Below are 24,352 nucleotides of genomic sequence, written 5' to 3'. Positions count from 1 at the left end.
AAAAAATTGCAGATGCTATAGCCAGTTATTTTCGAGCCTCGCTTTTTGGTGCCTTTGCATTACATATATATACATAAAAAACATATATAGACATAATATATTATGTATGTTTAAACATATTCAAAATGTTCCTATTTCATGCAGCTCTCGGCTGTATTGTTTCTTTTGATGACAACCACTGAGCAGTTTGCTAGGCCTTGATCTAAGTGGCAGTGACAGGAGATCATAAGAAACAACAATGTACCAGACAGGTTAATTATAGCAAAAGCAGTCTGGAGATGTATAAACTGAAGGGCTTTTGTTGAAGTTTGAATCACTGACCTTTTGATGAACGGCAGTATTGTTTTAATGCACGGAGTGAATCACTGCCCTTAACCTTCAAGAGGCTTCAAATGCTGATGTGATCAGTTTCAGCTTCAATGGCACTTTTCAGTTTACACCAAATAGCGCATTTTACAATTTAAAAGTAACCTCCAAGGTCCAGGTTGCACCACTTAAAGGCAGATGGAATAAGTTGACTCATTTTGGATAACTGCCAGTAGTGAGCTGGTGACAGCCTCTGAATATTGCTAAGGAGGCATTACAGAGCCTGAATTTTACATGCAATTGCTTCCATCTCATTTTGATCCCTTAATCTCCATGCACATTTCATTACCCTTCTCCAGTGATGAAGGTATGTTGCTCGAAGCCCTTGGGATATGGAAGCAAATAGGAAAGATGATTTAGATCCATTTTAGTTAAGTAACAGTTGAAAACATTGAAAAATTTAATACATCCTTTTTTTTAAAAAAAGGAAGCAAGTAATTATGCTGCAAGTATCTCCCTGAGCCATCAGGATACCTATACAATCCACAGAAATTTTCTCTGGCATTCGCTCCATCAAAGCAGATTCAGTGCAAGGCAATGCATATTTCCAGCTAATCTTTGCAAGCGTTTGTTTTCTCTATACTACATTAAGGTCAGAATTGAAATAGAGGTCTTCTATCAAGCTAAAGTTTGACAAATTTGCTGACTTTGTTTTTTTGTTAAACTCCGTTCACTGCCTGACACAGTAATGATATTCATTTTACTTCATGCAGGTAACCAGTTTCTCGCACTGATTAAAGCCACTGAAGTCAACATTAATGTAGGTGGCACATTGGAGATAATCTGCACAATTGAAGCTCAGAATTTCCCAGATCGTTTCTTCTCCGTTGCCTGGTTCTTAAACAATAGAGAAATAATCCGTTTTGGATCAAATGCGGTACCATCCTTTCACGGGGAATATAAAATGAGAGAGAGCTTGGGAAAAGTGATGGTCCATAAGAAAAGTGACAGGGTTTATGTTCTGAAAATATATCAGATTCAAGTGGAAGATGGTGGTACATATCACTGCCAAGTGGAGGAGAATGAGAAAGTATCATCTGCAGCATTCTCAACTAATAAATCCAACGAGATCACAATCACTGTTCAACGACCACGTAAGAAACATGCAAATAAATGTATTCTATTTTCTGCTTGTAATTTAACAGTTGTATTATATCATGGTATCCTTACCTAATTAAAGGATATTGTTGCCATAGAGGAAATACAACAAAGAATCATCAGCTGGATTCCTGGGATTGTTCCCTGAGAAGAGATTAGGGAGATGGTGTCTATATTTTCTGGCATTTAGAAGAATGTGAGGTAATCTCACTGAAACAAACAAAACTCTTCCAAAGATTGATAGTGGAATGCTGCAGGAAGGATGTTTCCCTTGGTTGGGGTGTCCAGCACGAGGGGTCAAAGTCTCAGAATAAAAGGCTGGCTGTTTAGGACTGAGGTGAGGAGGAAAATTTAGAATTCTCTACCCTCGAGAGTTGTAGATGTTCAGTCATTCAAGGTGGAAATTTATAGATTTCTAGATATTAAAGATATCAGGGATATGGGATAGCACTGGAAAATGGTGTTGAGGTAAAAAGATCAACCATGATGTAGTTGAATTGCAGAGCACGCTCCTGTTTCCTAGTTCCTATATTCCTATCTGGGAGGTTGGTTGGTTTCCAGGAATTATGAACATTCTAGATACAAAATGAGAGACACACCCATCTTAGGCATAGGAAGAAAACAGGCTGGAAATAAAAAGGCAGTCTTAAAAAGATAACCAGGTGTAGAGCTGGATGAATGCAGCAGGCCAAGCAGCATTAGAGGAACAGGAAAGCTGACATTTCGGGTCTGGATCCTTCTTCAGAAATCTCTGAAAGCTTTTTCATGCAGCAAAGATGCAGATATATCGAACTTCAAAAGGAATAATCACTTACACAAAAGGAGAAATGGGGTGCTGACTGGAATTTAGAAAAGGCAAGTTGACTCTGATTGGTTGCAACCAATAGGGAACGCACCAGGATAGCATTGTCCCCCAAGCTTTTGATTTGATAGAAAAGGTGTTATACGTAGAGATGTCCTTTTGCTTGCAAAGGCAGCCCCCTGCATGTAAATGTGCTGTTTTTAGCAAGTGTAAGTGAACCACATTGCAATCTTGACAGATGATCTTCAGTGTGATCTTTGATGGATGATCTTCACATAATTCTTCACTTAATTATTTATGCAGTTCTTGGCATAGGCTAGAATGTTTTCCACAAAATGCACCATTTTTCTGTCTCTCTCTTTTTTGTTAAGATGGTTATTGAAACAGTCTAATTGATCAAATGCTTTGGTTATCTTTCCCGATTTCCCACCATGTGGCTTAATGTCAAAAGAAGTCCAAGGTTCTTGTTAAGTGCCTTGAAATGCTTTTTCTCTGTTAGGTGTGCTATCTAAATGTAAGCTATTATTATCTGCTGATATTCACAAACCTCTTGGTCTTTATTATATTAGCTAGCATCTTTGAATAAACCCAGAACTTCCACTTTTCCAAATGTGGCCCCCGTGTATCTCTCACGTTATACCGGTTTTTGTCATTTCACAGAAGCCAACCTCAAAGTGTTAATCAACAGTAGTGTGACTGAAGTTTTGGAAGGTGATTTAGTTCAGTTTGCCTGTGATATTCATTCAGCAAGTGCAGCCTATGGACAGCTCTCTATTACTTGGCAAATCATAAACAACCAGAGCCAACACAGTGACATAATTGGAATGAACCGAGATGGTATTCAGGTTACTTCCCAGCCTTACCAGGAGCGTGTAATCAACAGTGACATCAGAATGGCACGAGTGAAATCAAATACCTTCACATTGGGCATTTATAATGCCCAGACTTCAGATCAAGGACACTATGCTTGCAAAGTGATGGAATGGGAAATAGAATCTGATGGAAACTGGCACCTAATTGGAGAATATGTTAGTGACAAGAGGGCAGTAACTATCAAATCCCTTGGTAAGCAATTCACTGTGAAATATTATTGTATTTCATTTAAATAATTGCAGGGTTCTCAATTAGACATTAAATCAAGATTTTTTTTTAAAGGATGGCCCCTGTTCTATCTTACAAAATCAAGTCACAGCATACTGCATTGAAAGCTGGAATTTCCATTGCCTTCATGGTCATGGTCAAAACAGACATGATGGGCCAAAGGGCAAGTTCTTGTGCTGTATTGTTCTATGTTCTATATTCACTGATTACGTTGCATTTTGCCATCAGTTTAATGAAAAACATTGCGCACAGAAAATTCATACTTTCACTGAAAACTGGTGAACAGAAAAGTAGGCTTTTTTCAGTGTCTCCTACCATCACGCCACTCTGAATAAACGAGTGAGTGACTTGTGATTAATTGCTGAAGAGGTGAGGGAGAATATTTGAGAGAGATGAGGGGTAAGTAGTTTTCTTGCATATCAAACAATTGGAAAAAAAATGCTGAAAATCCATGGTTGACCTTAGTGGTCAACGAATCTATAAAAGCTCAAATGAATTTTAAAAATGAGATTTTCTTTTCCTCTGTCAGTCATGAGCTACAGAATTCTGTTCCCTAGGAGTCTTTGAATATTTTTAAGGCAGAGAGTTAGGTCACAGTTAGAACCGCCTTGATCTGACCAAATGTCAGAGCAGCTTTAATGGCCCTACTGACCCAGTCCTATCTTACTGTACAACACCTCTTTGCAGGTTTGTATTTTAACTCTGAACAAGTTGATGACAGAAACCATTTCAGTGATTTGGTTTCCCAAAAGACAGAAGTAGCAGTGGGCCATAGCAATTTTAACCTGCAGGCCCCATGTTACTGCTACTAGTCCACTTATTGACCTGAAAGAGATATAAAGAGGCACAGAACCAGCTACTACATAACAGCCTATGACTAGCGGGTAACTAGCAGGGTGGGTCTTCGGTATGATCTACCTCTGCTTTTTGTGGTTCTCCAGAGGAAAGCTTTAGAATTTCTAAAGAGCAACATCCACTTTCTGACAAGCTGCCTATTGGAATCTGGCTATCGAGAAAAACATGGTCTCACTAATCAAAGATTAATTGAATTGAACAAAAGAGCAGTGTTCTCATCCTGTAAACCCAGAATTGTCCTGTTTCTAAAATATTGAAATGGGAATTGACATCACAATATTGCAAACAATGTTTACACCCTATGGGAATACTCTCTTTTTTGTTTTAATTAAACTGATTTTATAGTTTGGGATTCAATTATCTGTACTAGAAAGTCTCAGAAGAGTTTGTTGACAGTCTTTAACTTTTTCTCTTTTTTTGTGTTTGCAGAAAGCAACTTTAAGGTTACGGCAATCACCCGGACACCAACTGTGAAATACTATGGTACATTTGAACTCCAGTGTATCATTAGGCCGATAAATATTACCCATGTGCCAGCATCTGTATCCTGGAAATTCCAACCAGCCAATTCTAATGACAGTTACAACCTTGTAACTTTCACCCATGATACCGCGATTAAGTGGGGGAACATAGCAGAGAACTTCAAAGGAAAGATGATTGTAGTGAAATCTGTGTCCAATGCTGTCCGGTTGAGTGTTTCAAGGGCCAGTAAATTGGAAGCTGGGAAGTTTCTATGTATTGCAGAATTATGGGGAAGGCATAATCCAAACAAATGGGTCAAAAAAGCCAGTGCAACATCAAACATCCTGGAAGTAAAGGTTGGACCCCCAGGTAAGGTGACAGACTACTTTTCATATTTACAGCATCAAAGTGAAACTGAGGGTTCCAAGGAAGAGTTACTAGAACCAAAATGGTAACTCTGATTTCTCGCTACAGATGCTGCCAGATTTGCTGAGTTATTTTAGCAACTTTATGTTTTTGTTTCTGATTTGCAGTTATTTCAATTTTTATTTAGGTAACCTTGTTACATTTGTAGTCACAAGAGATCACAGTCCAGTCTGCCTTGACTGCCTGTTCGCCTCTTTTGCTCTTTGTTAGAAATTCCTTTGCATCGCTAAGTGTGAAATTCCATGGTTCTCTCTCTCTACAGACAGCCACTTAATTTACAGCGACTCTTTTTGTGCATCAGCCCTCTTTTTAAAAAAAACACTTTTTTTGGATTACCAGTCCCGAATGTCCTTAATTGTCCATAGGGGAGAAGGTTTGTTTTTTTTAGTTTAGTCAGGGCATGATGATCAGCACAGGCCTGTAGGGCTGAGCAGGCTTTTCCTGTGCTGTACTTCTCTTTTGTCCTTCAGAGCTCTGACCTATGGTCATGACAGTTATAATTCAATATTAAAAATCATCAATAAGATAATTATAATTCCACCATTGTGTTTTAGTATTGTTCAATCACCTGTAATCAACTTGCATAAGGAAAGACACATTCCTTCCAAAAAGGCAGTGCAGCAGGGATTCACCAGAATGATTCCTGGAATAGCAGGTCTAAGCTACGAGGAAAAATTGAAGGGATATTTTAGTTTTTGAAGAATGAGAGGTAATCTCATTCTTTACCCTAGTGGGCTGTGGAAGTTCACTCATTGATCAAGATGGATGTCAATAGATTTCTAGATACTAATGATATCAAAAGGGGTCTGGAAATAGGTGGGGAAATTGTATTAAGGAAGGTGATGGGACATGATCTAGAATGGCAGGGCAAGCGCGAGGGACTGGATAGCCTATTCTTTTTTGACCTCCTTCCTAATTAAATAGATTCTTGGCAAAATGAGATTGTTTGTACTTATCTAAGGTACTGCAGTCAAACAAAACATTCGAGGGGCTGTATTATGCCAGTAATACAATGTCAACTTATTGCTAAAATGCAGTTTTGATGCATTCAAAGAAAATCCGTATTTTAATATATATTGATTCTCTGTATATATTCTGCTATGAAACATTACACTGAACCTGACAGCACTAAAACAGAGTTAAGTTGTTCATATTGTCTTGGAAAATCTGCAATTTATCCCTTGAATTTGCTGTACTTCCATACCTTCTGGGAAATAAACAGCATTAATTGAGCAATGACAGAACTAACCAAGAGTAGGTAACCAGTTCTTTTAACTCACTGATGTCTAGAATTTTGACAGTTACATGAAAGAATGGGATAAAAAATAATTTACAATAAAAAGAATGCAAAGACAACAAGATCATTAGTGCCATAAGTTCATAATTGCAGCATCTTTGGTGCTGTTAGATTATTAAACATGGATAAGTTTTATATAAGGAAAATAGTAGTTAGTCATTGACTGATTTCCATGGTACATCATGTTGAAACTAAATGCTGCAAAGAAATACTGTGAAATTATTTTGACAGGCTGTCTTTTCTATTTTTGTAGCTTGTCTCTTACAGCTTACTAAGCAAGTTACCACGATATATAAAAGAATCAATGACATCACTGAACTTGAATGTAAAATTTTAGCTCGAACTCAAAACGATTCCCAATTCTCAGTCATGTGGCTCTTCAGTAAGCCACATGGACCAAACGTGAAAGGGGAAAATCTTCTGAACGTTGATCGCAACAGTATTGTCCAGTACTATGGAGAATTGCTTACTAATTCTCAGAAGAAAATGAAATTTCAGGATGAGAAGCCCTCCAGTGATGTGTACAAGTTGATGATACAGAAAACTGATGTAAATGACAGTGGAAATTACTACTGTCACGTAACAGAGTGGCTCTTGGATCCCAACAACATCTGGTATAAAGTGGGAGAGGATACATCAGCAATGACAATTGTGCAAGTGCGTACAGCAGGTAAACAAATTTCCTAAATTTCTCATAAATATTGTAGCACCGGCACAAACGACAATTTCTTTGTCCAATACAATGAACTAAGACAAGGATAGATTCTTGATAACAAGGTGTAGGGCTACATGAACACAGCAGGCCAAGCAGCATTATAGGAACAGGAAAGCTGACATTTCGGGCCCAGACCCTTCTTCTGACCCCTTTTCTGAAGAAGGGTCTAGGCCCAAAACGTCACCTTTCCTGCTCCTATGATGCTGCTTGGCCTGCTGTGTTCATCCAGCTCTCCAGCATCTGCTGCAGTTCCTACTATCTCTTAGATATTTCCTTGCTTGGCAAGACACCCAGAACTAATCACAGTAGATGGGATTGCAGAATTTGAAGTGCAATCAGATCAATCATGACGTTTTGAATGCTGGCACAGGTTGAGGGGCTGAATGGTCTTCTTCTGCTCCAATTTCATATGTTCTTACATAACTGCACCCTGCAACCAGGAATGCTGAAGTGAAAATCATGTGTGGAGCTCTCAGTAGCACAAACACTAAGGAATAATAATTTGGCGGTGATTGATTTTTTTTTTTTCAAATTCACTTGTGATGAGGGTGCCACCAGCTAGGCCAGCATTTCTTGCCTATTCTTGAGAGCAGCTTAGAATCGACAAATTTGCTTTGGGTGTGGTGTCACATATAGGCTAGACCAGTTAAAGATGGCAGTTTTCTTCGACAAATGACATTAGTGAATCAGATGGGGTTTTTTGACAATGGATTCATGATCATCATTAGACTCTTTATGATTCATGAATCAATTGTTGATTGTTGGGAAAATCCCATCTGCTTCTCCAATCACTTTTATGATGGGAAACATGTGATGCTAACTAAAGAAGTAACTTTTCATATTTGCTGGCCTGTTGGAAATTAGCAGGCTGTAGCCCATACAATGCATAACTTCTAAGTCATGAATCTGAATGGTCGTTAAACTAAATAGTTTCCCCAATGGATAAGTGCATTAAGAAAAGAAAATAATGTTGGGAAATGAAATCCGTGGGGCGAAGTGAGCTAAGAGAATTAGAAGAAATGTAAGAAAATGCTAAGAATGAGTAACAATGGGCTTTTGAGTTTAAAAATCAATTAGAGTAGAATTTTTGTTATCATATATTTCAAGAAAGAATGGCTACGGAGGATATGATTTTCCCTTTGTTATTCTGTCAAAAATCAGGCTATATAATCGTGGAAAACAACAAATAAAATGAGGTGGCTACTCAATTGACTCACAAGGAATTATACAGTCTGATCCCAGATTGCTGCAGCACTTGATGGACTCTGTTTAATTCTCTTTTGCCACTACTGTGGCTGACTTCAGGCACCAACAGGCCTGGGATAGTTGTACAGACGCTTATTTTTAAATCAACCAGATTGGATGTGTTATGACACACCTCTGCAAGTGGAACTTGAACCCAACCTTCTGGTCCACGCTGGATAGTGGTACATAGTATGGTTGAGGTCATATAATGAGTACCTATTCCTCTTTGAGGCTCCAATCATTTGAGCGATGAGAGAATCGGACAAATTTATGGTTTACATGAAAAGTTGTAATTTTATCTTTGGATCCTTCCAGCTCCTTTAAATTTTAAGATCCAATACTGCTTGTTGAGGGGCACATACCTGCTTGCTGACATGGCTTCCATCAATCTGACCTACATAAATAATGATCTCTGGCTCCAGAAAGTGGGTCAGTGACTGCAACAGAAGAAGGGCAGACAACAGACTCACCCTGGTTGTCCTTGTTTTTTTTTGCTTAATCCAAGCCTATGTCCTTAAAAGATGAAAGTGGTGGAATAACTTAAAGATTATTTTATCACTACCGTCTTAAAGTATTCACCAGCAACCTCTTGATTTTCAATAACTGTGGTACCTTGCAGAATATTTTGAAATGTGAGAGGTGGGACTATTTGATGAGTTAAAAGAAATAAAGACAAATCCCGCCAGACATACAGCAGTTGCAGAATGAGACTAGGGTGGAAAATAGCAGAGTGTAATGTTGAAAGATTTCTGGGTATTATAGAAGTGACACAGGATTAGAAGTAACAACATGTTACTTACTTACTTACTTACAACAACATGTTGTGCATATGATTCAAAAGGGAGAGAAATATGATTCTGACTTATGTTGGTGCTGAGTAAAATATTGACAAAGATACTGTAAAGTAGATTCATGGATATATACTACACAATAATGTCCACTGAAATGGCAAATATTTTACGCTTTGTCAACTTGTAATTGACAAAGTGGCAGTAGGTCAATTTTGTGAATTAGCACTTGCTTTGTGGTGATGGTGCCTTCAATGTAGTGCTACAAAGAGAATTTCTATGATTTTTACACTGTGACAGTGAAAGGACAATATATATCTAAGTCAGTTTGTATATTATAACTTTAAAGTCATCCTGGATTTAGGAAGAAACATTCCTGTGATGAAAACCCCTTTAAACCTCCCTGATGATGTTACAAATAAATGGTGAAATTTTTGTAATGTCATTATCATTAATTCCACTTTTTCGTAAGAACTTTGATAAATTTCAACTTGGAAGAATATGTTAAATTAAACAAAAGTCATGGGAATCTAGAAGAGAATGTGACTAAAAGAAATTGAATTTTTATAAAATGGGAAACACGGTCAGAGTTTGGGGGTACTGGATGGAGACAGTGTTGATGACCATATCACTGTAGTTGCTGTTATGACATTATTAGCCAGAATACAAAAACAGTTTTTCATTTTTGAGATTATATAAAATATAGAGAACTTTAAGAATGAAAGAAGAAGGGTTTCAAGTTGGTATGCAATTGCTTACACAATTTGTGGAGAAAATCTAATGTAGATACAGGCAAATTAATTTATGTTGTTTAGAAGGATTGAGAAACATGTAACATAACAAAGGAAGTAGCATAGGACACTGTAAAGGTTCTGCGTTGTTTGCTGATTCAGCACTGTCACTGTTGATACAATGTGGAGAAATAACAAAAAGTGCATAACACAGAAGAATAGTGGAATATTAATTTTCATGGGTTATGTTGAAGGTTTTAATTCACTGTCCAGGTTTTAGAGGGAATATTAACCCTGAATTATGCGATTCCACCTACTAAGCTAAATCCTTTCTTCAAATTCCTTCACAGATTGGCTAGAGCAGCATTTATTGTCATTTCCTAATTGCCTTTGAGAAGGTCATGATAACCTGTCTTCTTAAATTGCTACAGTGTGATAATAGCACATCCACAAGTCTGTTAGCAAGAGAGCTCCAGGATTTTGATCCAGTGATTGGAGGGTGGCGGTGATATCCTTGGAGGAGAGATTGCAGGTTATGTTCCCATGTATCTGTTGTCCTTCTCTGTCTCAGTTAGTAGAGGTTACAGAACTTCATTTGAAAAGTTCTGCCAAAGGAGCCTTGGTGAGTTGCAGTAGTGCATCTTGTAAATATTATACGCAGTTGTCACTATGGATGGAATGAGTGAATCTTTAAGGCAGCAAATGGGGTGTCAATCAAGTGGGCTGAATTGTCCTGGATAGTGTCAACCATGTGTTATTGGAGCTGCACTCTTCCAGGCAAGTGCAGAGTGTTCCTACAGACTCCTGACTTGTACATTGTAGACAGTGGACAACAGATAAGTTATTTACCACAGAACCCCCAGCATCTGAACTGCTGTCATTGCCATTGCATTTACAAAGCTAGTCCAGGGTGGCGCAGTGGTAGTATGGCGCACTGACCTCTACATCGCCGAGGCCAGACGCCAACTCTCCGACACCACCTCCTACCGCCTCCTCGATCATGACCCCACACCCGAGCACCAAACCATCATCTCCAACACCATTCACGACCTCATCACCTCAGGGGACCTCCCACCCACAGCCTCCAACCTCATTGTTCCCCAACCCCGCACGGCCCGTTTCTATCTCCTTCCCAAAATCCACAAACCTGCCTGCCCTGGTCGACCCATCGTCTCAGCCTGCTCCTGCCCCACCGAACTCATCTCCACCTATCTGGACTCCATTTTCTCCCCTTTGGTCCAGGAACTCCCCACCTACGTCCGTGACACCACCCACGCCCTCCACCTCCTCCAGGACTTCCAATTCCCTGGCCCCCAACATCTCATATTCACCATGGACGTCCAGTCCCTGTACACCTGCATTCCGCATGGAGATGGCCTCAAGGCCCTCCGCTTCTTCCTGTCCCGCAGGCCCGACCAGGCCCCCTCCACCGACACTCTCATCCGCCTAGCTGAACTCGTCCTCACACTCAACAACTTCTCTTTTGACTCCTCCCACTTCCTACAGACTAAGGGGGTGGCCATGGGCACCCGCATGGGCCCCAGCTATGCCTGCCTCTTTGTAGGTTACGTGGAACAGTCCCTCTTCCGCACCTACACAGGCCCCAAACCCCACCTCTTCCTCCGGTACATTGATGACTGTATCGGCGCCGCCTCTTGCTCCCCAGAGGAGCTCGAACAGTTCATCCACTTCACCAACACCTTCCACCCCAACCTTCAGTTCACCTGGGCCATCTCCAGCACATCCCTCACCTTCCTGGACCTCTCAGTCTCCATCTCAGGCAACCAGCTTGTAACTGATGTCCATTTCAAGCCCACCGACTCCCACAGCTACCTAGAATACACCTCCTCCCACCCACCCTCCTGCAAAAATTCCATCCCCTATTCCCAATTCCTCCGCCTCCGCCGCATCTGCTCCCACGATAAGACATTCCACTCCCGCACATCCCAGATGTCCAAGTTCTTTAAGGACCGCAACTTTCCCCCCACGGTGATCGATAACGCCCTTGACCACGTCTCCCGCATTTCCCGCGCCACAACCGCCCCAAGAGGATCCCCCTCGTTCTCACACGCCACCCTACCAACCTCCAGATACAACGCATTATCCTCCGACACTTCCGCCATTTACAATCCGACCCCACCACCCAAGACATTTTTCCATCCCCTCCCCTGTCTGCTTTCCGGAGAGACCACTGTCTCCGTGACTCCCTTGTTCGCTCCACACTGCCCTCCAACCCCACCACACCCGGCACCTTCCCCTGCAACCGCAGGAAATGCTACACTTGTCCCCACACCTCCTCCCTCACCCCCATCCCAGGCCCCAAGATGACATTCCACATTAAGCAGAGGTTCACCTGCACATCTGCCAATGTGGTATACTGCATCCACTGAACCCGGTGCGGCTTCCTCTACATTGGGGAAACCAAGCGGAGGCTTGGGGACCGCTTTGCAGAACACCTCCGCTCAGTTCGCAACAAACAACTGCACCTCCCAGTCGCAAACCATTTCCACTCCCCCTCCCATTCTTTAGATGACATGTCCATCATGGGCCTCCTGCACTGCCACAATGATGCCACCCGAAGGTTGCAGGAACAGCAACTCATATTCCGCCTGGGAACCCTGCAGCCATATGGTATCAATGTGGACTTCACCAGTTTCAAAATCTCCCCTTCCCCTACTGCATCCCTAAACCAGCCCAGTTCATCCCCTCCCCCCACTGCACCACACAACCAGCCCAGCTCTTCCCCCCCACCCACTGCATCCCAAAACTAGTCCAACCTGTCTCTGCCTCCCTAACCGGTCCTTCCTCTCACCCATCCCTTCCTCCCACCCCAAGCCGCACCCCCAGCTACCTACTAACCTCATCCCACCTCCTTGACCTGTCCGTCTTCCCTGGACTGACCTATCCCCTCCCTACCTCCCCACCTACACTCTCTCCACCTATCTTCTTTACTCTCCATCTTCGGTCCGCCTCCCCCTCTCTCCCTATTTATTCCAGTTCCCTCCCCCCATCCCCCTCTCTGATGAAGGGTCTAGGCCCGAAACGTCAGCTTTTGTGCTCCTGAGATGCTGCTTGGCCTGCTGTGTTCATCCAGCCTCACATTTTATTATCTTGGAACCTCCAGCATCTGCAGTTCCCATTATCTCCAGTTCAAGTTCTGGCCAACGTTAAGCCCCCAGGGTGTTGACGGTGGGGAATTCAGTGATAGTGATGCCATTGAATGCTCTAGGGGTGATGGTTCTTGCTGAACATAATAACTGCCAGGAATTGTAAAGAATGAATGTACCCACGACTCATCAGCTCAATGCTGTTTAGGTCTTGCTACATATGGACAACAGACTGTTTCAGTACCTGAGGAGTCATGAATGGTGTTGAACATTGCTCAATCATCAGTGAACATCCCTAGTTGTGTCCTCCAAAAATCATAACCATCTTCTATTGATCTAGGTACGACTCCAACCAGCATAGTGTTTTCCCCTGACTCCTATTAACCCTAATTTTCCTGGGAGTACTTGACACCATATTCAGTCAAATGTAACCTTGATAGCAAAAGCAATAATTCTCACTGCACCTCTAGGGCTCAGCACATTAGCCCATGTTTGGAGCAAGGCTGCAATGAGCTGAATGACCTGGATGGACCCCAAGTTGAACATCAAGTTGTTGCTCAGCAAGAACAACTTGAAGCTCTGTTGACCCGTTCCATCACCTCATCAATGATTGCATAGAGAGTGATGGGCAGTAATTGACCCACCTCAGTGCTGGTTGGCAGGATAGGAAAATTTTACATGCCTGTCTTGCTGTAATGGACATTTTTGAACAAATTATTTTAAAGCGCAGAAGAAGCTCAATTGCAGAAATTTTCAACCACATTTCTGTTGAATATTTGTTTAAATCTGATCCATTTTTTAAAAAAAAACTGCATTATCCATCCCCTGTTACATTGTAACGATAGTAGTGGAACCATTTGAACCATTTGAAATAATGCAATGATGGTGCAGCTCTGACGATATTATGTAGGGATTATGTAGTGATAATAAAGGGATGGGGTATAGAGCAGTACAAATAATAAAAGTTTCTTACTCCTATGCATCCAGATATGAAGGATCTCTTACAAGCCACTCTTGCCTTTGCATTAACAGGAAAATTGAACATTCAGTCTCAATAGGTCTATCCTCCTCTTGAAGCACCTTTTTTTACAGAGTTCAAAATTTAGTTTGGTCTATGTTGGTGAGTCTGTCACATATAAGTTGTACTCCTAATGTCATGTGCCCATATTCAACAGAAACTAGTTGCTTTTGTAAGATTAGGGCAGAATTCTAGATTTTACTTGTGATCTTTAAATGTTAGTGAATTTGTTAGACTAATGATGGTTAGTGAAGGTCTGTATCAAATTGAAATTTAAAAAGTTTTTAGTATAGATGAGAAAATGTCCATATCCCTAGTATTTATGATACAAAACATTATTTTAGTGAATGGAGATTTATTCTCTGTAGTGTTCAATGGATTAAATCTTCTGAGTTTTATCATGGGCTTATTTAATTGACTTAACATTCATTGTACTTAAATGAGCCTGGCTGAAATCTCTGAATGCTAAAGTGAACAAATGCTTCCAGAAAGACCTGAAAAACTCAAGCTGTGAACATTTGTGTAGAGCTTCTATGATTGTGGAACCATTTTAAAGCACTGTAAGTAAAGCTGTTCAGACCTAGCACTAGGGTCATCTCTGCATTGCTCAGAGATAAACCGGACATACAAAGAGTGCAACAAACTGGTGAACATACAACGCTATCCATAACTTTAGTGTCTCTGGTTACTTGATTAAAGTAAAATGAGAAAGTAAAACTTGCGCAATGATGATTTGATTACAGATCTTCAAGGTAGAGTTTACAATTAAGCCCTGAAGAAAACAATACTGCAATTTACTGGGGATAATGGGAACTGCAGATGCTGGAGATTCCAAGATAATAAAATGTGGGGCTGGATGAACACAGCAGGCCAAGCAGCATCTCAGGAGCACAAAAGACCCTTGGGTCTAGGCCCGAAACGTCAGCTTTTGTGCTCCTGAGATGCTGCTTGGCCTGCTGTGTTCATCCAGCCCCACATTTTATTATCCTGCAATTTACTTGGCACATTTTCTCTGAGCTCAACGCCAAAATGCACTGTGATTTTCCTCACTTCCAAGCAAGTTTCATGATTTTTTTGTCTTGTATTGCTTCTGCAGATGCAAACCTACAAATCAGTAACAATAACTCAACTCTCTCAATAAATGAGAACACTGCTGTCGAACTTGAATGCCAGATCATTAACCAGACACAGAGACAATCACAATTTTCAGTCACATGGTACTTCCAAAATGATAATCCAAACACCAAGGAGACAGCACTTCTCAAAGCTGATCGAAATAATATCCTGCAATATTTTGGAGATCTGCAGGTAGATCCTCAGAAAATGATGAAATTCCAAAGTGTGAAGACCTCCAGTAACACCTACAAATTGATAATACAGAAGGCAGCGCAGAGTGACAATGGTGTTTACTTCTGTGATGTGGAAGAATGGGTCTCTGGCACCCAGAATGAATGGGTTCTACAAGGACATGCTCGCTCTGGATCAATAATTCTTCAAGTTCAGACACCAGGTAATATATATAACTATTTCACCAGAAACCAACTTGTTTGATCAGAAGTATGTCTCCTGGAATATGTTTCTCAATCAGGCTGCATAGAAATGATGCAAGTTATGCCAATATTAGAATGGGATTTTGGATTAATTGTATATTAAATGTTGACCTTTCTTTCTTTCTCTCCACTGACACTAGACTCAAACACAATCATCAGAAAGATGAGTTACTTATGGTGATGCGTGTGAAGCTATTATCTTTATATCTCTCTAATTCTAGTAGACAGCTAATACGTAGAAAGGAACTGAAGGTTTCCGTTCTGAAACTTGACCAGAACACTGCAGTAAATGCCTATATGATTCAGAGAGAATGCAAATTGACAACAGTAACTTGTTCTAATAATTACCAATGCTACATATATTGAGGAATGTAGAAGGAAGCTGCCGTTTATCTCAGGGATTTAGATTTTAATTTAGTTCAATTTCTAAATGGTAAAAACTTCTCTATCTTCTGGATATAAAAGCCATACACGAAGTCAATTCAGGCAGGCTCAGTTCAGTTCTAAACGCCTGGGGTCTCAAAGTGCAGAACTTTTCACACATACAAATTAGAACTATGAGTAGGTCATTTTGGCCCTTTGTACTTGTGCTGCTATTTGATAAGGTGAGTGCTTATAAGGTTGTAGTCTTAACTCCACTTTCTTTCCTGTTTCTCAATTTGTGGTTAATTGGCTTTAACTCAGTGATCTTGCTCAGACTGCAGAGAATGTGTGTTTTACTATGTTGTAGAAGGTACTTTCCGGAGGCCAGACCAAAGTCACTATGGAAATCAGAATAAGGTGTGGTACACACTCCGTCTGACTATAATAAGTCTGAATGAAAAGATTTGAAATTGATTTGGGATGGGTGAGAAGCACTGCGATTTGAAGTTTTTTTTTATTTTATTTCACCCCAGAAATCTGATTATTTGAACTCCTGAGTCTTTAATAAATTTCACTTACCGACTTATCACCAATAATTGTCAGAAAGCCAATGGAAAACACAATAAAGCAAATACGTCCTACCAATACCAGGTTCCTGCCATTACCTAGATTTGGCCTTGTGGACTTTGCAACAATGAATCCCACAATTGGGAAGTGAGGGAATGTTTTGGTGGTGGGAGAACCTTGCATGAAGGGAAAGGCCTAAAAACTTTCTCTGTGAAATCTAGAGGAGCACTGCTGCTACTCGTGGCCACAAAGGTGAGGGAAAAAAAGATCCTAGCTGTTCAGGACTCTTGTGGACACAACTCCTCTTCCCACTATCTTCTCCTGATGGGAAAGCTGCAGTAGCTACTTTCTTTAGCACCACAGTTTTTATTGACTTTTAAAAAACATCTGGATAGGGACGTGGATGAGAAGAGTTTAGAGGGATATGGATCAAATGCAGGCAATTGGAACTAGCTGAGTGGGCACCATGGTCAGCATGGACCAGTTTGAGCTGAAGGACCTGTTTCCATGCTGTGTTACTATGTAACCCAATGACTCTAAATGAAATGGTTGTTTCTATCAATCTGCCTGTTTCCTGTTGGTCATTTAGCTAAAATTACCCATAGAAACTTAAAACTAATTGGCTCAATCTCAGTTATGAACTAATCAGCTGCAGACTTCCTGGGTTTAGTCAGTATACGCTGGCTCAGTTGAGCTATTGCGATGTGGTTACGGCTCAGAGGATCTGCAACGAGGTCTTTAAAATGTATGCATTTTCCTTTTCCTTTACTCACTGTCTTTCGTTGGAAAAATACAAATAAAAATACTGGCAGAGCAATCAGTACTGTCACCAGCAAAAAAATGTACTTTCATAACTGAAAATGAAGGAAATGCAGGATGTCTGCTTTATAACTGATACTTGCAATTAAGAACATTTGATTAGAGAGATAAAGGTTGGAAGCTTGAGATGAGAGGTGGAACCACCTATCTGACAAGAATTAACATTCTCTCTCGAACACTGGTGCGTTGCTATTAAGGTCACTTCAGGTGAGGGGCAGGATTCAAATTTGGTTGATCAAAGAATCCTATAGGAATGTGAGAATCATTGAAAGGAAATAAAGATTTTGCATGAGGAAAAGAAATGGGATTTTTTTGGGTCAATCACAGCAATAACAACAAAATAGAATTTCATTTGAGTCCAGTGATAATGGTGAAATCAATGAAGAGATGTGGACTCAGGTCGGAGCTTTATTCCAGTACTGTACTTAGGTAACATTCATGTAAGAAGTTAAACATGGAGTTACTTTAAAGCTTGTACAGGACTGTTCTTTTTTTTTCATTTATTTATGGAATGGGAGTATCAATGGCAAGGTCAGCAGTTATTACCCATTCTTATTGTCCTTGAAAAACTGAAACAAGTCCTGTCCCTAAATAATAATGTCCCTAAATAATAACAATGTCTAACTTAAAGCATTTAATTAGTTTTTGAGTAACTTCTGAAATAAAGCAGAATGCAATAATTATACAAATTATTTCTTTGTTGGGGTTAAAGTCCTCAAACTTAACTCAAATTCCATGAATGCCATAGCATTTTCTTCAATAGTCTTACTCTTTAACACAATAATTAAAATACTGATTAAAAAATAACTACTATTTCCATGTAAAAGTTCTGAATTGAAAAAAAGCCTTAAAATAATTTATTTTACCAAAATCATAAACTTTTCAAATGAATGCAAAATAGTAAGTGAGCTTTTCCTTGGTTTACATCTGGATTTGATTGTGATTGCATTGGTATGTAGCCATATTCTTATTTACTCTTTCCATTGGCAGTGGTACATGAGGCAAACAAACCACATGCTCACTTATGCTTGCCATGGCTGGAATTTTCATGAATAGGCCAGTGGCCTGTTGCCAGACACTAGGTCTTGTGGAGCACCAGCATCAAGCTGAGCAAGAGTGTGCCCTGCTCTTGCTACCTGCCTGGAGCATATTAAAATAACTTAGAAGTTGCCAAACTAGGCTATCAAGTCCTGAAAAAGAATTTGAACCTGAACTACGAGTCCAGAGGCAGGGCTGCTACCTACTGCACTACAATGGTCTCTCCACATAACCCTGTTGGTGATATATCACTTATAATATACAGACATTGAAATGTAGTCAACATTGAGGTTGCACCAGGGCTTTAATAACACAAACCTCATATAGTCTATTGTTCTCGTAGGCTTTTGCCTCATGATTTAAGTTGTTCTATCATAATACCATCTGGAATGAACAAAATGATTCCAAGAGCTGTTTATTACATGCTATATATCATTACTAGAGCAGTCACAGTCTGCTTTAATTATCTCTCTGTCCTGATTTTACTGAAAATATAATTCAATAGGACGTAATGGAATATCAAAAACTCCATAAAGTCATTTTTTTTAGGGTAGCAGTATTTGAAAAGTACATTTGCTGTGTATTTCAGCTGAAGTGAATGGATGTAACAATTTATTACCCATCTGTTATTTTAAATCAGGAAGATATTTTTTTTAATCATTCAATGGCTGGATTTTACATTGTGGTTAAAACAGTGAAGATCATACTCCCTTCCTGGTGCAGTTGATTGTTTTGTGATCTTTATTACTTTGATACATTTCGGTATTTATACGTAGCTTCCCTTGCAGCTTTGACCTTAGCACAAAGCAAATTCAACAGAACAAAGGAAAGTTCAAGCAGCAAATCTACATGAAAAATGCATACTTTGCATATGCAAATAGCTTTAAGTCATAATATATGATAGCTGCACTTGGGTTATGATTTTAGACTGATGTGGTTTAGTAGCAGATGATGAGTCATCCTGAGAAGCATTTTCTTCTTACCTACTTACCCCTGCAGTGGTATTGCTGTTGGCACTCTCTCAGCATGTTGGACCATGCAGCCGCTGTGAGCTCGTGCTTACTCTGTCATTGATTCCAATGAGCAACCAACATGACCAGTCCCTGAAGGTCATACTGATAGAGCTCTGACTATTGTTGTGACACCCTTGAAAGAGCCCACAGCAACATTTAGGATCCTTTAGATGGTTTGGCAATCAGCAAATATGCTATAGCCTGAGCAAGGATCAGCAAAAATGAAGAAAATATAGAAATGAACGCCTTGTGGATCCTAATGACAGTCCCCCATTTTAATAGTTTTCCCAATACTCCCTATTTTTATAGTCTGACAGTAGGGAGCTACAAAGAAGGGGCAAGAGGGCACAACTGGGGTCGTCTGCAGACAAAGCCAATAGTCACTAGAGACTGAAGGTTTGGAAGTGCATTTAGGGCTGGGGGAGGCCGAAGGCTTCTTCTGGCCAGCGACGAATGTGAAATAACTGGAGCAATTCACTTGTTCAGTTGATACATCTAGCCTCACATCTGCTATGGGTTATCTAGGAATCTCTCACTAATACTAGTACCTCTTACACAATACATCAGGAGATCTGCCACCCATCTTCCCATTCCTGGAATGGAACTTCAAAGACATAATTACTTGGATGTGGTAAAGTGTTAGAAAGACACTTGCATTCTTAAAGAAAATTTCAATATAGAAATATGGAAATAATGTTTAATATTTAGTAATTGATTAAAATGCATAGACTAATGAGAATGTTTAGTTATGAAACTAGAACATGGTATGTGTGAGACATAACTGAATGTGGAGACAAAATATGGTGTATAAATTGAATACTTGAATACGAAATTTTCAGTATTATCAAAATACTTATTTGGGATTGCTGACAAGGAGGATTTTCATGAATGACTTTCAACTAAACTGAAAAGCCGGCTTCATTTTTAGAATAAGTCCCACATTGAATGGCACATACTCTTCTTATTAATGCAAGTTATTTTCTGATTGCTTTTTGCTCTACAGTTGAAAATCTTGGAATTGGAGCTTAAAGTTATCATAGAATCCCTACAGTTTGGAAACAGGCAATTTGGCCCAAAAAATCCACACCACTCCTCTGAAGAGCATCCCACCCAGGCCCAACCACCACCCCCCCCCCCGCCACCCTCACCTTTCCCTGTAACCCTACATTTCCCATGGCTAATCCACCTAATTCACACACCATGGACAATTTAGCATGGCCATTCTACTTAATCTGCACATCTTTGGATTGTGGGAAGAAACCACAGCACCTGGCAGAAACCCACACCGACATGGGGAGAATGTGCAAACTCCACACAGACAGTGGCCCGAGGGTGGAATTGAATCTGGGTCCCTGGTGCTGTGAGGCAGCAGTGCTAACCACTAAGCTCCAGTACCACCCTTTTTTCTTTAGTTCTTTCTTTCTTCCACCACCCTCGTCCCACTCCACCCCAGGCCGTCCCCACACTCTCTTCCCCCTTTCCCACACCAGTCCAGTACCCCCCAAGCCCGATTGGAGCTGTGGTCTTATCTTAGAAAAAAGTTACCTAAAGTTCAGATTCCGTTTTTAGATTGAAAATATGAGCTCAAACTATCCAATGTTTCAAAGAATACTATCATTTCTAACATGTTTTTGTTTTATTTTCTAGGTGCTACTCTTCACTCAAAGGCTTGTGCATCGTCCTCTCTCTTCTACTTCATATTTATCTATCCATTTATAGTCATTATAGCTCTTATCATCGTTGCACTTTATTTTTATTTGAGGCCAAAGAAACCACAGAAACCTATTAATGAAAAGAGCTTTTGGACACCGATAGAAACATTCATTGACGATCCTAAGAGTGAAGAAGAAGAAAATGTAAAATAGCACTTCAATTTTTTATCTTTGCAACTCTCTATTGTTGCTATGGGAACTGTGACCTAATTGGCAGCAAGATATCACTTGTGGGGAAATATTCATAGTGGTGCCAACCAAACAGAACATTAATTTTCATTTTACTATAAACTAGACTTTATAAACTTTGAAATCACAAGCTTCCATAGCATAGTCCCTTCGTCAGATGAAGAAGGGGCTCTGCTCTGAAAACTTCTGATTTCAAATAAACCTGTTGGACTATAACTTGATATTGTTTGACTTCTGACTTTGTCCATCGCAGTACGGCACCGGCATCTCCACGTCATTGATAAACTTTGAACAAGAAATGTATAAATATGTTTTCATTGGTTTTGCAGTAATTTGCGAGAAAGCCCAGCTTATCTTCTGCTTCAAACAACTTCACTTCATTCTTTGCATGATTGCAATCATTTAAGATTTAGGAACCTTCTTGTAATTTTCCGTTCTTGAATTCAAACTTAAGATGAACATCAATACTTTTTCATGAAGGTTTCATTTTCAACCCTTCCCATGTGTTGAAATTATTGCAGCCAATGCCCCAAATCTAGAGTACCTGTAAGTGTAAAAATAACGAAATAAGCAGAGTGTAATATTCTAAAAGCCTAACAGACCAAGCCCTGAAAAGCAATGCGATGCTTTCATAGAATTTGTGCTCAGGATTGGACTTGTCAAAACTGCTATACTAAATTGCTGCATCAGCAGAGAAGAATTAGTTATTCAGTATCTGGAAAGTGCATTGTCGGGGACACTGTATATTTAGCGGTTGTTTTGTCACTAGGATACAAAGTATTTGTCCAAACCTTGAAGATAATGCAGAGCTGTTTACTCTCACTGCAGTGTGAAACCAGATTCATTTTAATTCGTTCAGTCTTAAAATGAAGTGGCTGAAACAACACCTCTTCAAATATATAAGAGAGTGAAAAGCCTGGGAAAAAGTACAATGGAAGCACATCATTCAAATCTCACCGACGCCAACAACAATAGGGAAGAGAAACATTTGGAAGTTCTATATGCAAAAAATAGCCAATGTTGGTAATGTAATTGAGAGTGCTGGTTTAATGCTGAAATAAGGAATGGTGATCGTCGGGCTCTAAGCAGACTGTTGGACATGGGTGAAATAACTTTCACCAGTCGAATATAGCCTGTGACCTCAGGCATATTAATATTGTTGGCAGATAGGAGAGAAGCAATTTAAAATTTATTTCTGAAAGATACTATCAGAACATGGCAGGAGACAAGACTTTTTAAAAATATACATCATGCTAAAGGCCTTAAATGTGTTGTGATGAAGGGCAGGATGGCTCAGTTATTCAAGCAATTGTAGTTCAGAGCCAGCCTTTACTGAGACAGTATTACGTGTAACAGTTTGCATGTGCGTGCAGTTGGAGTCAGAATGTTTTTTAAGCTTTTCTGATGGCATTTATTTTGCCATGCATGAGGAAGCAGATTTTTCAAAGATAAATCTTATTTTAGGGGAATATGGTAATAAGGAAGGGATTCTGATTTTTATTAAGGTTTATACCAGACATAAGGGAGATATCGAAGAGTTTTATTTTCTCGTTTACATTGTTTTCAGTAGCTTTTTAGTGTTTATACCTTTTTTGGCAATGTTTAGTATTATTACAATTGGGGAATTTTTGTGCATAGTCAGGTATATTGCATGCAGAATGATCAAACATTTAAGTAAATTTCAACCAGCCTCCAGAATTCAGCGAAACAAGATTAGACAATGGGGTAGGAAAATGAGCTTGAAACATTTGTTGCAGTACACCAGTTGCAAGGTTACAGGCTCCTCTGCCAGCTTCCATACCAATGCAAAACAAATTATTGACAATTGCTTTCTAAATACTCCAAAGAACAATGTCGAGCTTTAAGATGAAAGAAGGCATGTCAAGGAAGTCTATGTGAGCTGGCATTAGAGTGCTAAAGTTCAAACAGCAGTCATTAAGGGGAAGTAAAGGCCATAAAATGTGAGGCTGGATGAACACAGCAGGCCCAGCAGCATCTCAGGAGCACAAAAGCTGACGTTTCGGGCCTAGACCCTTCATCAGAGAGGGGGATGGGGTGAGGGTTCTGGAATAAATAAGGAGAGAGGGGGAGGTGGACCGAAGATGGAGAGAAAAGAAGATAGGTGGAGAGGAAAGTATAGGTGGGAAGGTAGGGAGGGGATAGGTCAGTCCAGGGAAGACGGACAGGTCGAGGTGGGATGAGGTTAGTAGGTAGGAGATGGAGGTGCGGCTTGGGGTGGAACGAAGGGATGGGTGAGAGGAAGAACAGGTTAGGGAAGCAGAGACAGGTTGGACTGGTTTTGGGATGCAGTGTGGTGCAGTGGGGGGAGGGGACGAACTGGGCTGGTTTTGGGATGCGGTGGGGGAAGGGGAGATTTTGAAGCTGGTGAAGTCCACATTGATACCATTGGGCTGCAGGGTTGCCCAATGGTATCAATGTGGACTTCACCAGCTTCAAAATCTCCCCTTCCCCCACCGCATCCCAAAACCAGCCCAGTTCGTCCCCTCCTGTGCTCCTGAGATGCTGCTGGGCCTGCTGTGTTCACCCAGCCTCACATTTTATTGTCTTGGATTCTCCAGCATCTGTAGTTCCCATTATCACGGAAGTAAAGGCCAACTAGTTTTATTGCCAGACTATTAATCCAGAGATTTGGGAAATGACCTGGATTGTTGGATCAAATCACACCATTGCAGATGGTGGAATTTGAATTTTAAAAAAAAGAAAATTATGGAATTAAAAGTATAACCATCAATTGTTGGAATGACCTATCTGTTCCACTAATGTCTTTTGAGGAAGGTAACTGCCATTCTTGTCTAGTCTGAACTCCAGACCCACCGTAATACAGTTGACTCTTAAGTGTCCTCTGTGCAATTATAAAGGGTAAATAAATGCTGGCTTAGCCGGCGATGTAAACATCCTGAGAGAATGAAAAAAAAAAGAATGTGTGGACAACCATCTGTGGACATGGCACAACTAAGGACCACTATCTGTTCAGGTTTCTAATTGCCAGAAAGAAAGTTTCAAAGGTATGCCATCTGATAGAAGATGTCTACAGCCAGTCAAAATAACTAATGGTAGTGTAGATCACAT

General features: G+C 40.3%; 1 protein-coding gene across 3 annotated transcripts in view; it reads left to right on the top strand.

The window, feature by feature from the left end:
• Positions 1 to 23,568, top strand: part of LOC125457058 (immunoglobulin superfamily member 3-like) — a 41,786-nt gene extending 18,218 nt beyond the window's left edge. For 2 of the 3 annotated variants that reach the window (XM_059650295.1, XM_059650294.1), the window contains 6 exons: positions 1,080 to 1,460; positions 2,927 to 3,331; positions 4,652 to 5,053; positions 6,661 to 7,077; positions 15,108 to 15,521; positions 21,009 to 23,568. In XM_059650295.1, coding sequence (XP_059506278.1) covers positions 1,080 to 1,460; positions 2,927 to 3,331; positions 4,652 to 5,053; positions 6,661 to 7,077; positions 15,108 to 15,521; positions 21,009 to 21,226 — 2,237 coding nt within the window. In that variant the 3' untranslated portion in view covers positions 21,227 to 23,568. The remainder of the gene's footprint in view (positions 1 to 1,079; positions 1,461 to 2,926; positions 3,332 to 4,651; positions 5,054 to 6,660; positions 7,078 to 15,107; positions 15,522 to 21,008) is intronic. The other variant, XM_059650297.1, reaches the window with a different exon arrangement.
• The last annotated feature ends 784 nt before the right edge of the window (positions 23,569 to 24,352 follow it).

This window comes from Stegostoma tigrinum, chromosome 12 (assembly GCF_030684315.1).
Source record: "Stegostoma tigrinum isolate sSteTig4 chromosome 12, sSteTig4.hap1, whole genome shotgun sequence".
NCBI lineage: Eukaryota > Metazoa > Chordata > Chondrichthyes > Orectolobiformes > Stegostomatidae > Stegostoma > Stegostoma tigrinum.
Note: the sequence above shows the minus strand (reverse complement) of the source record. Positions and strands in the feature narration are given on the sequence as shown.